Source organism: Filicampus tigris, chromosome 19 (genome assembly GCF_054856515.1).
Source record: "Filicampus tigris isolate MCC_2025a chromosome 19, RoL_Ftig_1.0, whole genome shotgun sequence".
Lineage (NCBI taxonomy): Eukaryota > Metazoa > Chordata > Actinopteri > Syngnathiformes > Syngnathidae > Filicampus > Filicampus tigris.
The window spans coordinates 5,770,092-5,783,092 of record NC_141235.1 but is presented as its reverse complement, the minus strand read 5'-3'; the positions used below and the strand labels follow the sequence as shown (position 1 = coordinate 5,783,092).

The 13,001-nt window shown below is 43.7% G+C and overlaps 1 protein-coding gene across 19 annotated transcripts in view; it reads left to right on the top strand.

Annotated features, from left to right (window-relative positions):
• The first annotated feature begins 279 nt into the window (after positions 1–279).
• The window catches only part of LOC147129116 (ankyrin-3-like), a 53,531-nt gene continuing 40,809 nt past the window's right edge, over positions 280–13,001 (top strand). For 9 of the 19 annotated variants that reach the window (XM_086016884.1, XM_086016879.1, XM_086016881.1 and 6 more), the window contains exons 1-16: positions 5,183–5,245; positions 5,965–6,063; positions 6,151–6,348; positions 6,932–7,030; positions 7,192–7,290; positions 8,129–8,227; positions 8,658–8,855; positions 9,037–9,135; positions 9,220–9,318; positions 10,039–10,236; positions 10,344–10,442; positions 10,540–10,638; positions 10,736–10,834; positions 11,555–11,650; positions 12,150–12,222; positions 12,402–12,461. In XM_086016884.1, the coding sequence (XP_085873010.1) occupies positions 5,195–5,245; positions 5,965–6,063; positions 6,151–6,348; positions 6,932–7,030; positions 7,192–7,290; positions 8,129–8,227; positions 8,658–8,855; positions 9,037–9,135; positions 9,220–9,318; positions 10,039–10,236; positions 10,344–10,442; positions 10,540–10,638; positions 10,736–10,834; positions 11,555–11,650; positions 12,150–12,222; positions 12,402–12,461 (1,765 nt within the window). In that variant the 5' untranslated portion in view covers positions 5,183–5,194. Of the gene's footprint in view, positions 331–448; positions 548–1,216; positions 1,316–2,126; positions 2,313–4,199; positions 4,299–5,145; positions 5,246–5,964; positions 6,064–6,150; positions 6,349–6,931; positions 7,031–7,191; positions 7,291–8,128; positions 8,228–8,657; positions 8,856–9,036; positions 9,136–9,219; positions 9,319–10,038; positions 10,237–10,343; positions 10,443–10,539; positions 10,639–10,735; positions 10,835–11,554; positions 11,651–12,149; positions 12,223–12,401; positions 12,462–13,001 lie in introns of those variants that run through there. The other 10 variants (XM_086016883.1, XM_086016878.1, XM_086016888.1 and 7 more) reach the window with 9 other exon arrangements.

The window sequence follows — 13,001 nt, the reverse complement described above, 5'->3', positions numbered from 1 at the left end:
TAATGTTAAAGCACTCCATTTTCAATTTGTCACTTTTAAATTTGAGTGTCGCCCCTAGCGACTCATCCCAAAAAGTGGATCTGTGTATGTGGCACATACAGCAGACTTCTCGCCAAACACTAATACAATAAGGGGCGGTTATAAATCAGCTAAGTGTATGTTGAGATGTCACAAGTTGGGCTGTCACAAATCAGCTAAAACTCAGAAGGATTTGTGTGCGTGTATCAACAGAATGGCCTCAACGCGTTGCACTTGGCAGCCAAGGAGGGCCATGTGGAGGTGGTGGCCGAGCTCCTTCAGCAGGGCGCCAATGTGGATGCCGCCACCAAGGTGTGTCCCGTAAACACCCACACACAGTGTAGAGTGCCGCATCAGTTGGAAATGAAGCTGATCCGTACGAGCACACACATTTCCTAACGTTGTGTCCATGCTTCTTTTTCCGGCACAGAAAGGCAACACGGCGCTGCACATTGCGTCTCTCGCCGGCCAGATGGAAGTGGTGAAGGAGTTGGTCACGCACAGCGCCAACATCAACGCGCAGTCGCAGGTAAACTGGGGAGAAAACTATTTAAAAACTAACTAAAGCATCTTCTTTTCATGTTTCATTATTGATAATTAATTTCCTCCCATGAATTAACCAATAAATTATTTTACCCATATATATTATTTCATTATTTACAACAAATACAATAACCAATTATTTGAGACAACTGAAAAGAAAAATGAATAACAATGAATTCATATTTCTAATGAACCAATTTTGGGGACAAATATATATTTTTTCAAATTAATAATATAATGCAACAAATATTACAGGACTCTTGACCTTTTATTTATTTTTTAAATAACAAAAAAAAAAAAGAAGTACAAGTACCCAGTGATGGAATTGTTGTGCTGTATGGATATGATAAGATGCCAAACGAGGATGGCTTTCAAAGTGCTGACACTTTTGTGGAATAAGTGCAGATATGAAAATATGCAGAGTGTGTGTTTGTGTGCACGCACACACACATCCGCGCATACATGCACATGCACACACTTTGGTTATCAGGTGTTAAGCTATGTACAGAGGTGAGAGTGTGCGTGACAAGGATGATATGCCCACAGCAGTGTTTTATGATTGACACATTTGACAGTGAGGGTTTTAAAACCACACATTTTGATTTCATTTAACAAATCAAAGTATCATTTTCTTTTGTTTTGTTTTTATTTCCAGAATGGCTTCACACCACTGTACATGGCGGCGCAGGAGAATCACCTGGACGTGGTGCACTACCTACTGGAAAACGGCTCCAGTCAGAGCATTGCCACAGAGGTGACCGAAGAATAAATACACATATTAAATTACTTAAATAAAGACAAGTAATTAGATGAGGAGAAATGCAATACTTACTAATTGCTACACAAAACAATGAATCTCAATTTAGCTTTTGACACTCACCATGAATTTTGCTCGACATGAAAGGACTACAAACAGCACTTCCTCCCTCCCTTAAGCATCTGTTAGCTCCATGCTACACTAGCATGAACTTTGTTGTTTCTTGGTGTTGGAATTCCAGTCTTGAATTGTCTAATTTCGTCATAAGCAGTTGACATTACTTAGCTTAGCTTCTTTAGCTTTCCTTTTCGAATCAGAAGTTATCGGAGTCAACCTTTGACGGCATCCAGATTGTGTTAGCCAATCATATGCTGTACTGTCACCATCTTGTTAGCACATCATGCCTCTTTGTCATCTTGTTAGTCAATTTTGTCTAGCTGCCATCTTGTGTTAGCTATAACCATGGCCCTTTGTCAGCTTGTTAGCCAATCATCTCTTTTCATGTTTCTCTGACAACCTTTGCTCTTGTGTTCATCAATACCATCTCTAAGCCATATCAGCTAAGCGTGTCTCTCCGCCATCTTGCATTAGCCAAAAATGGCTCTCCGCCGTCATATGTTCGCCTATCATGTTTGTTTATTTTGTTTAATTGGTTGGGACCAAATACAAATGACATTCAGGAAGAAAACACACTGGTGTGTAGCTCTGTGAGCTAATTTCCATACAAAGTAATTCATACGCATATGAGAAATTACAAGAAATAACTACGTTATTCAGTGCAGCCCTGTTTCTTTGCCTGTTTCGGCAGGACGGCTTCACGCCGCTGGCGGTGGCACTACAGCAGGGCCACGATCAGGTGGTATCACTGCTCCTGGAGAACGACACCAAAGGCAAGGTGCGCCTCCCCGCGCTGCACATCGCCGCCAGGAAGGACGACACCAAGGCCGCCGCCCTCCTTCTGCAGAGTGACCACAACGCCGATGTGGAGTCTAAGGTAGGTGAATGGAAGACGCCATCTTACCTTGGCGTTTTAGCTGGCATCGTATCAGGAGGAGGCGGCGTTGCGGTGTCCAATCGTGCGTCCGCTTCCCTTTTTAGTCATTTCATGGAGTGCGTACCCATCATGCCGCTTGGTGCCGCCATGGTGTCGCTGTTGTCGTGGTACTCTAACCACCCCACATTCTTTCTCGCCCTGTCCCCCTTTGACCTTCTGTTTCTAGATGATGGTGAATAGAACAACAGAGGTACACGCATTCTCTTGCTCTACTCTTCCTCTCTCCTCCTCCTCTTCCACCTCCCCATGGTTTCATCGCAAAGCCTTCAGACTGCTAGCATGAACGCTAAATGCTAGCACAAAAGCTTTTGCTGCCTCACTTTTTGTGCACCTGAAGCCTGCATCTCATTTACATTTTGTGTGTGTGTGTGTGGGGGGGGGGGGGGCGTGGGTGTGTGTGTGTGTGTGTGTGTGTGTGTGTGTGTGTATATGTGTGCACACATCTACCCCGTGTGTGGACATGTACACTGTATGTATCTGTGCTTCTGTGCATGTACAGAATGTGTGTGTGGTTTCAGCAAGTTAACATTATGGTTTCTATTTTCGTGACCAGCGCAAATCCGGTGCAGCCCGAGGGCTAAATCGGCACAGAGGCGTGTTAGACTGGGTGTTGGTCATTTCGCAGACACGCAAGCCGGTGTTTTTAAAAAAGGGCATTTTGCACTGTTGTGGGCGTGAACACAGCCGACACCATTTACCACCAATTAAAGCAGGTACTCGCATTCCCTTTATATGTTGCACACTCACGTCCCCCATGGAGACATGTCTATGTGGAAAAGGACGCAGCAATCTTTGCGTGACCAGCGCATTGTGTCTGCGCTTGGTGTGTGGCAGAAACGTAACCAATGGCGACTTAAATATGTCCTTGGACCTGATGTATCTATCCCCACCTTTGATCGTTCATGTTGGCACCATTTTGAGTGTTTTTTGAGTGTGTGATTAAGAATCGGATTTCTGATTTTACTCGATTTTATTCTCCTTTGTCAATAGAAAAAGCAAATTATAGTGACATTCAAAATGAATTTGTGTTCTTTTCCCTTCCTGGATTTGCTTTATTTCCTCGGATATTTGAAGCTACGAAAAATCATAGTGACTGACCCAAACGATTGCTTTCTATCCTTTTCCTTTCCAACGCATACACAATGCAACAGGAATTTTTTTTTCGGCTCATGTTGTCTGTTTCTTTGCGGGAATTAAACTCACTCATTTACTCATTTCTTTTATGACAAATAGTTGCTAGAGTGGTCAGAAAAGTCACTAAATATAGTACAGTGGAAAAATGACCAAGTTGGCAATACTGTGTCTGTAAACTAGTGCCAATCTGTTCACAGCCAATTTGTTAGTGTAAGCAGTGCATGCCAATAGAGACCACTTTGACCTCCACAAGCTGCTCAAAGTCATTGATAAAAATCGATTAATCGCCCGACCCTCATCAGGATTTAAATGTTTTGCGCTGATATGTGTTGTGGAAAGAATCCAATTTCGCTCTTGTGACATTTCAAGCTGAAGATGTTTTCTTTTCGTCTTCAATGTAGACGTAGTGTTTTTGCCAGATGCATGCTCTCCTGCATGTACAGTATACATTTATGATTTAATCCTAATTGTATATTCTGCTGTTACCAACAACTAAAAACTGCACTTGTCCTCTTGTATTTGCACGCTATTCATATGACAGCAGCCGATGCGCTTTATTCTGTTCAAAAAACACTCGCTCCTGAGCTTGCTGCAGCTTTGCCTCCCATCATCTCACAGGAAAAACCTTTGCCGCATCGTTTTAATGGTCCCTGTTTTTGTGTGTGTGTGTGTGTGTGTCTTTGTGCACCTCAGAGCGGCTTCACGCCTCTCCACATCGCCGCTCACTACGGCAACATCAACGTGGCCACGCTGCTGCTCAACAGAGGTGCTGCCGTCGACTTCAAGGCGCGGGTTAGTGTGTGTGTGGGTGTGGGTGTGTGTGTGTGTGTGTGTGTGTGTGTGTGTTCGCATGTATGCACATGTATTTGTGACACAAGTATGCGCCAGCTGTCTGTGTCACTCTGCTGAAGGACACACGTGTTGCACGTACTGTATGTCAGTCGTCCTGTATAGGCAAATATATAGGGAGTCTTCAGAACAATAACATTTGGAGGGAAAATTGAACTATATAATGGAATGACCTCCCATTGGTTGTTAGGCAAGACCCCTGTCTGTCCATTTTTAAAACCCGGTTGAAGACGCATTTCTTTTCTCGGGCTTTTGATCAGACCTGAAATTTTTTTTCAACTCTTTTCCGGTGTCAATTGTATATAGTGTTTTATGTCAATTCATTGGCTTCATTATTTATATTAATATATTATTTATGTCTATATTTATTAATACATGTATCACAGCCTTTCATTGTTTTTATTCCATTTATTGTATTGTTTGTAAAGTGCTTTGTTACAGCTCTAGCTGTAAAGAAATGCGCTATATCAATTGTATTGTACTGTATTGTAAAATGAGAGTTACTGTTGCAGGAGAGTCATTACAGTGTCGCAGAGAGCGAGCTCATCAAGTTACACTACAAAGCTAACGTCGCTAACAGATAGAGGCAATCATCACTAAAGGTTGAATTATTTTGGCCCTGCTCCACCAAATTGACATTTGGCAGTTTTGATCATAACATCAGTCCCGGGTGTACCCCTTCCCTCCCCTCCCCCCAAAGTAAGCTTGGATACACTTTAGCTCACCTGAGACCCAAGTGAAGAAAAATGGTTGGCTGAATGTATTTTACGTGAATTTCTTTTGTGTCCAGAATGACATCACGCCACTACACGTGGCCTCCAAACGCGGGGAACGGCAACATGGTGCGCCTCCTGGTGGAGCGAGGAGCCAAGATTGACGCACGGACCAAGGTCTGTGCGTACGCATATGCTAACACACCTGCTACTGTATACGATTTGTCACTATGTGACTGATCATAATTGTCTGAACTGGTGAACATGCCTTTCAGAGGGCTACTTTCTTGTCAAATAATGGAAAATGATGAGTGGAAGAAGTGCATGTGAACTAGCTATGATGGATTGGATTTGAATTTGGCTAATGCTCTTTCTATTAAACAGGTCATGAATACTTAAGTTGAAATGTTCAAAAACTTGATAAATATTATTTTTATTATTACCAATACCATATTCACCCCTTAAAGCATTCTGATAAATATTACGTTTGTTGAATAAGAGTTAATCCACCCGTTTCTAGCCATCTCTGGGGGCGGCCATTTTGTCATTTCTGTCGACTGAAAATGACATCACAACTACCCAGGGCTCAGGTAACGACCAATCACGGCTCAGCTTTAGAAAACAGGCGAGCTGTCATTTTCAGTCGACAGAAATGGCAAAATGGCCGCCCCCTGAGATGGCTAAAAACGGAAGGATTTTGCTGCTTAACTCATATTGCACAAATGCAATATTAATCAGAATGCCGTGTTTCAACTAGTGGGCCTGCATAGAACATATTCTTGAAAAGCAAAAATGTTTGGGTTGATTTCCGCTTTAAGGGGTGAATATGGTAGTGGGTGATGTAGGGGGTGCTTGGAAAAATATACTGTACTTGACTTGTGTGTTGGATGCCTCAGGATGGTCTGACGCCGCTGCACTGCGGAGCCCGCAGCGGCCACGAGCAGGTGGTGGAGATGTTGCTCAGCCGAGGCGCTCCCATTCTTTCCAAGACCAAGGTAACCCCTCCGAGCGGCCTTCAGCGTCACGCTTATCAACACTTTTTCCGTTAGCCTTCACTCTTAACATTTTTGTGCCCTGCCCAGAACGGTCTGTCGCCGCTCCACATGGCGACACAAGGCGACCACCTCAACTGCGTGCAGCTGCTGCTGCACCACGATGCACCGGTGGACGACGTGACCAACGACTACCTGACGGCGCTGCACGTCGCCGCCCACTGCGGTCATTACAAGGTGGCCAAGGTCATTGTGGACAAAAAGGCCAACCCCAATGCCAAGGCTCTGGTGAGGAGGCAGAATTTTCCCTTGAGTCTGCCATTTTGTCATGCTTTTACTTTATACAGTGGTACCTTGATTTGCTTTGTGTTGCCAGCCTCCTTTCTGTTTAGAGCTGAGCAATAGAAGCCTCTAAAAAAATCAATTTGAAAGAAAAATCATGTTACTTACGGGATTACTCACCCCGTCCTCTGTTCTCGTGGACTTCACTTTATGTATCTGAAATTCTACATATTTGATGAAGGAGGTGAAACCCTCAGAGAGGTTGCGTTCTCAGCTGCTGTCCCAGAGTGAGACAGCCGTGCTGGTTGCGTAACGGGAGATGTCGGGGTGTGGTTAAAGAGCCTGGCAGGGTCCAGAGTAAAGAGAGGAAAAAAAAAAAAAGTGGCATGAAGTCATCGCATTGAGCGACTTGAAGCAGGAAGGAGAGGAGAGAGTGCAAACTTTTTGCATTCAGAGGGAATTCTTTCCACACATGCTCCTCGTCGGCGGAAGAAAAAGTAGAGTGTGGATTTTTCCATCCTGCGTTCCAGCAGCGTTTCTGTTCCCGGATCGTTGTTTGAAGTCGCCTTTGCCCTCCCTCCGCTTGTAGAATGGTTTCACGCCGCTGCACATCGCCTGCAAGAAGAACCGAGTCAAGGTGATGGAGCTCCTGCTCAAGCACGGCGCCTCCATACAGGCCGTCACAGAGGTACGTCGCACATCCGTATCCCATGTGGGCAAAAGTATCGGGACGCAGCACTGAACGAACCAATCGGGGCTTGGAATAGAGCCATTTTGGCCAATTGTTAAGCTCGCGACTTTGTGGGAACAGTTTGGGGATGTCAATGTTGTTTCCCCTGCCACTCGCAGTCCGGCCTGACTCCCATCCACGTTGCGGCGTTCATGGGGCACGAAAACATCGTCCATCAGCTCATCAACCACGGCGCCTCGCCCAACACCAGCAATGTGGTGAGTAAGAAGGAGAGCAGTGACATCCTTGGGGATCAAATTAAATCGACTAATCTCCTATTAGCCATTTTATTACATTTTTGACATTTTGAAGTCAGCCATTACTAGTCAATCAGATGTTAACTTCCACCCCTGCCAATAGCGAACTTGACATTTCCCTGCATCATCTTGAGAAATTTACCACCCTGCTTTCTCCGGATAGGTGCATTTTTCAGTGAGTAGTTTTACCTATAGCCTACGGAAAAATTATTTAGGGTCAGCTGTAAGGTGCCTGAAATGTGACATGCTAACCTTGAGAAATGGTCACGTGCACGTGAGTTGATGCACACCTCTTTAGTAGATGAATTCCATGTGTTTCCCTCTAATCCAGGCAAATTAACACTGTGCAGTAAACTGTTGGGGTTCTTGTGCCAGGAAGGTGAAAAGAGGAGTGAGGAACGGGGGAAAAAGTGAACAAACAAGATGAAGAAAGGGGGGGTTGGTGCACAGTTAGCTCATCAACCTCAAGTATTTGCTCGCCCACGCCGTGTCTGTGGCTGGGTTACCGGGGCAACGGGGCGTTAGGGACGTCATTTCGGCGTGTACAAAAAAATGGGAGCGCTTCATTTCCCCACGTTTGTGTCTGCTTGGAAAACTTACGGGAGAGTTAGCATCTGGATTAAGTAGTTTGTGTGTGCACTCTTGTGTGCGCAAATGTGCATTTGTGTTTGATCATGTTTGTTTTTGTGCATGTTTATTGCTATCTGTTCATGTGTGTGTGTGTGTATTTATTTCTATGCGTGTTGATGTCTGTTTCTTTTTGTGTGTGTTTGTTTGTTCACGTTTGTGTGTATTCCAGAGAGGTGAGACTGCGCTTCACATGGCTGCAAGGGCGGGACAATCCAACGTGGTGCGATACTTGGTCCAGAATGGCGCACGAGTCGATGCCAAGGCCAAGGTACTGTTTGTGTGTCGGCGTGTCATGTAAATACAGTTTGTAGGCAGTTTAGGCCATGCTTATGTCTACACAAGAAAGTGTGCCGCACTGAGATTCTGTGTTGGATACTCGGGTCAGGCTTTCCAAAACACATTTTAGGGGTGTTGTGTGCAGAATTTTGAGGGGGAAAATGATTTTAATCTTTTTTGGAATGAGGGTGTAACATAAAATTTGGAAAAAAAGTGCCGTGTTGTCAATGCTTTCCGGATGCATTGTATGTGTGACGGCAACTGAAACCTTGTATACTGCATTCTGTGTGTCTGCTCTGTGCAATGGCTCCTCTTTCTGACAAGGACTAAACTAGAAATGAAACTTACTTAATTTGACTTCATTGATCTGAGCTTTTTTTTTTCTTTTTTTTTTTTCTCGTGGTGTGGTTTGGTACGTGCAGGATGAGCAGACACCGCTGCACATCTCCAGTCGTCTGGGCAAGCAAGACATCGTCCAACAGCTGCTCGCCAACGGGGCATCACCCGACACCACCACCAGCTCCGGCTACACGCCCCTTCACCTGGCCGCCCGGGAGGGTCACCGAGAGGTGGCGGTGGCGCTGCTGGACCAGGGAGCCAGTCTGGGAATCACTACCAAGGTGAGCGTCATGATGCAATTCATGGCGATCCAGTAAAAGAGTTGAATCAAAAATATGATGATAATGGTAATGATTTTGTATTTGACCAATTTTTAATGTTTACACATACTCTACAGTCTACAGTGTTTCTATTTATTATTTCTTTTTTTTGACCACCTCATTTCGTTAAATCCCCTTACAGAAGGGATTCACTCCACTGCACGTGGCGGCAAAGTACGGCAAGCTGGAGGTGGCTAATCTGCTGCTGCAAAATAACGCTGCACCAGACGCCTCTGGCAAGGTGACGGCCCTTTCGCCTCCTCCAGGTGTCGTCGTTGAGCTCTAACCGCCACCTAACACTGTATGTTTGTCTTGGTGTGCCCAGAGTGGACTAACTCCACTGCATGTGTCTGCGCACTACGATAACCAGAAGGTGGCGCTGCTGTTGCTCAAGCAGGGAGCCTCACCGCATGCTGCGGCCAAGGTGAGGGTCACTCTTAATTACCACCACCAAGCGCAAAGTTGGAGAATATGTCAACGGCTGCTTTGTATGAGTGTGAATGGCTAAAAATCCAAATTGTTACATTTTGGTCCATATTTGGAACAAAGATCCCAAATTTCCTTTGGCACACATTTTGTACTATTCATCACTGCCTTCTACAGGTCTGGTGGTGGAAAATATCAAACTCGAGTGCGATTGACATTTAAACATGGAATGTAAGGATAAGGGATACAGAGAATGGATAGATGGATGGGGGGAAAAAAACCAGCGTCTGCATTTTTTTGTTTTGCATCCAATCCAATTACCTGCTAAGCTACCACCACGCTTGGGTGCTATTATCTTATAATTGACTGTCAAGATCTTTGCTGCCATCCACAGGACTGGAGTGGAAGAAGTTACCTCCGTCCACTATCTCAATCACTTATCCTCATTTTTATTTCGATTTGGAACAAATTTGCACTTGTCTGTTAATGTAGTGGACCAGACTTGCCACTAAGGTAGTTAATAAAATTAACTCCTCTTGGTTGCAGCCATATTGTGAGTGCAAGCAGTGTATGTCAGCAAAGATTCACTTGGGTGAACTATGAAATCTGATCTTAAATAAAATAAAATAAAGAGTTTAAAAAATGAATCATCCTGAGCAATAAAGTCGATTTTAATGGTACAAAGTTACTATATTGAAGTTGTACACTTGTGGTCCAGAACGGCTATACGCCGCTGCACATCGCTTCCAAGAAGAACCAGTTGGAGATCGCCACCACGCTGCTGGAGTACGGCGCGTCCACCAACAGTGTGACGCGGCAGGGCATCACCCCGCTGCATCTGGCCGCGCAGGAGGGCAACGTGGATGTCGTGACGTTGCTGCTAGCACGGGATGCTTCAGTCAACACGGGCAACAAGGTGCAACTTAAAGAATATTCAACAAAAAAAAAAAAACACTCACGCGTTTTGGGTTTTTTAGTTTGAATTCATTCACCTAAGTCTTTCTTTGTGTCATTGGTGTTTAGTACGGCTTGACCCCGCTCCATCTGGCCGCCCAGGAGGATAAAGTCAACGTGGCCGAGGTTTTGGTCAACCATGGAGCCACCATAGACCCCGAGACTAAGGTGACCCCAAAACACAACAAGAATCCAGATTCACATTGTGATTTGTAGTTGAACAACAATATCATAAGTGTTCCTTTTTTTGTGTGTTTGTCCTCAGTTGGGTTACACGCCTCTCCATGTGGCCTGTCACTATGGCAATGTGAAGATGGTCCACTTCCTGCTGAAAAACCAGGCCAAGGTCAACGCTAAAACCAAGGTAATTCAGTCGACTGGCTGGCTGCCTAGATGGACTTTTATTTGATTATTTTCTTCCGCTACAGTACGTGACTAATTTCTTTTTCGGTGTCCCACAGAACGGCTATACTGCTCTTCATCAGGCCGCCCAGCAGGGACATACGCACATTATCAATCTGCTGCTGCATCATGGAGCGTCGCCCAATGAGCTCACCACGGTGAGCACACACACACACACACACTATATACTACATCTATATGTGTCTGATTTTTTCCCATTAGGATTCCTGTGTTATTCACGGAGAAATTTAAGGATAGATGTAGGGAAAAAAGGAGGATGCAATCCTAGTTTGGTCAAATTTGTACTGTTTTTGTTTGGTTGTTTTTTGCAGCTATGGTAAAGGCGGAACACAGCAACCTGAGAAAAATAAAGATTTTTGGGCGGGTTGGGGGAACAACCTCAGTTATGTTAAAAACAATACACTGTAGATCAGTTTTAGAGCGGCGACAGAAATTTTCTGAAAATTACTTCTTTTGTTTGGCTTCTTTTCTTTTTATTGTTTATTCTTAATTAACTTGATTTTTTTTTATGTATAGTTTTGTTAATTTTATTGTTTATTCTGTAATTCATTCAGCTAATTTTTATTATTTTTCTGATGCAAATTTTAACCTGAGGAAGTGCTTTAAATTTTTCAATTTTAATTGTAATCATTCTTTAATAAATGTGTTTGTTTATTCATTTATTTAAAATTCAAACTTTTTTTTGTGTGACATTTTTATACCTTTAGTTTTGATGCCATAGTTAATCATGTAGTGGGCCATGAAGATTCTCGGGGTACTAAAGAAACAAACTTATGGGGGTTAACCGGTTGAATAAACAGTCCTAGGGGAGGTAACCAAGAGGAACGTTATCCATATTTTTTTTGCTTTCTATGCAGAATGGGAACAGTGCCCTGTCTATCGCCAGGAGGCTGGGCTACATCTCTGTGGTGGACACGCTCAAGGTGGTCACAGAAGAGACGCTGACCACGCAGGTACGTTGGCAGATTGAGTGAAGCATATGGACAAAAGTAATGGGACATGCCTCAGAGGATGAAGAATACAGCCCTTTGGTTAACCCTCATCTTAATTCTTCTTCTTAGCAAGACATTTTTGGAAGTTCCTTTGCTGTTTCCCCAAGGTCCATGAAGGCTTGTTGGGGAAAGGCAAGCCCATAAATGGATGCTCCAACATCTTACCGAAAGGCTTCCCCCAAAGGGGTGTAAGCTGTTCGAGTTGCATTTGCTTTACTTTTCACTTCCTGAAGGTGTCCCAATATTTTTTTCCGCAACGGTGTATCCATTCCCATTTCTGCCCAGGAGCAAATTTTCTCTCTCAACCTTCGCATATGTTTTTGCTGGCTTACCATGTTTTGGGGTTGATAATTGACTGTTTGGTTTAGATAAGAGCAGGAAGCACATGGTCAGGGAGTGCATATGTTCCGCTTGCATATGCCCAGCTTGACATTGGGAATGTTTTGTGTCGTTTGCTTAGACGGTCACAGAGAAGCACAAGATGAATGTGCCGGAGACCATGAATGAGGTGCTAGACATGTCGGATGATGACGGTAAGCCGTCCTCTTACTTTTATTGTTTATAAAAAATTACTCCCAGTCAGTTTTTCTTTTGATGTCACTTATCCGAAGCTCTTTTATTTTATTTTATGCCATCATTTGTCCATGAATTCTTTCCTTGACTTCATTTCCATGTTTCTCCTTTAACAATTGCCTCCATCCCCATCACACAGCCTGTAAGGCCAATGCTCCCGAAATGATCACTGAGGACTATTTGTCCGATGTTGATGAAGGTACTTGTCATCTTTTCATCCTTTTGATCACTTTCTTTTTCCATCTATTATCCTCACCTTATTTTTTTTATGTTTACAATTATACCGACTTCTGATTGCTTCATTTAAAGGGGATATATGTTATGGAAAAGTGACATTTTAATTTTTTATGTGCAGATAGTTCTCTTGTCTCTGCCAGCAGTATTGGACCTGCTTTCAATTACTGAAGCAGCAAAAAAAAAAAAAAAAAAAAAAATATTCCAAAAAAATTAACTTGAAATAATCGATTGAATTTGAAAATTTGCTGCTCAGTTTACAGAACTCGCCAATAATGCATAAAAATGTGACCAGGTTTGGAACGCCAACAGAAAAGTCACTAAGCTGTCAAGTAGCCCTTGCTGTGTCGCAACACCCTAGCACTGCCCCTGGTTGTCATGGTAACCAGCGATTCCAACCAGAGTGTGACAACAAGTGCATATTAAGTGTGCTAAAATTCTTCATCCTATGTGTATTTTGTCAAAGAAATGCCTGAGAGCCTATTTGATAAGAAACCTGGGAACC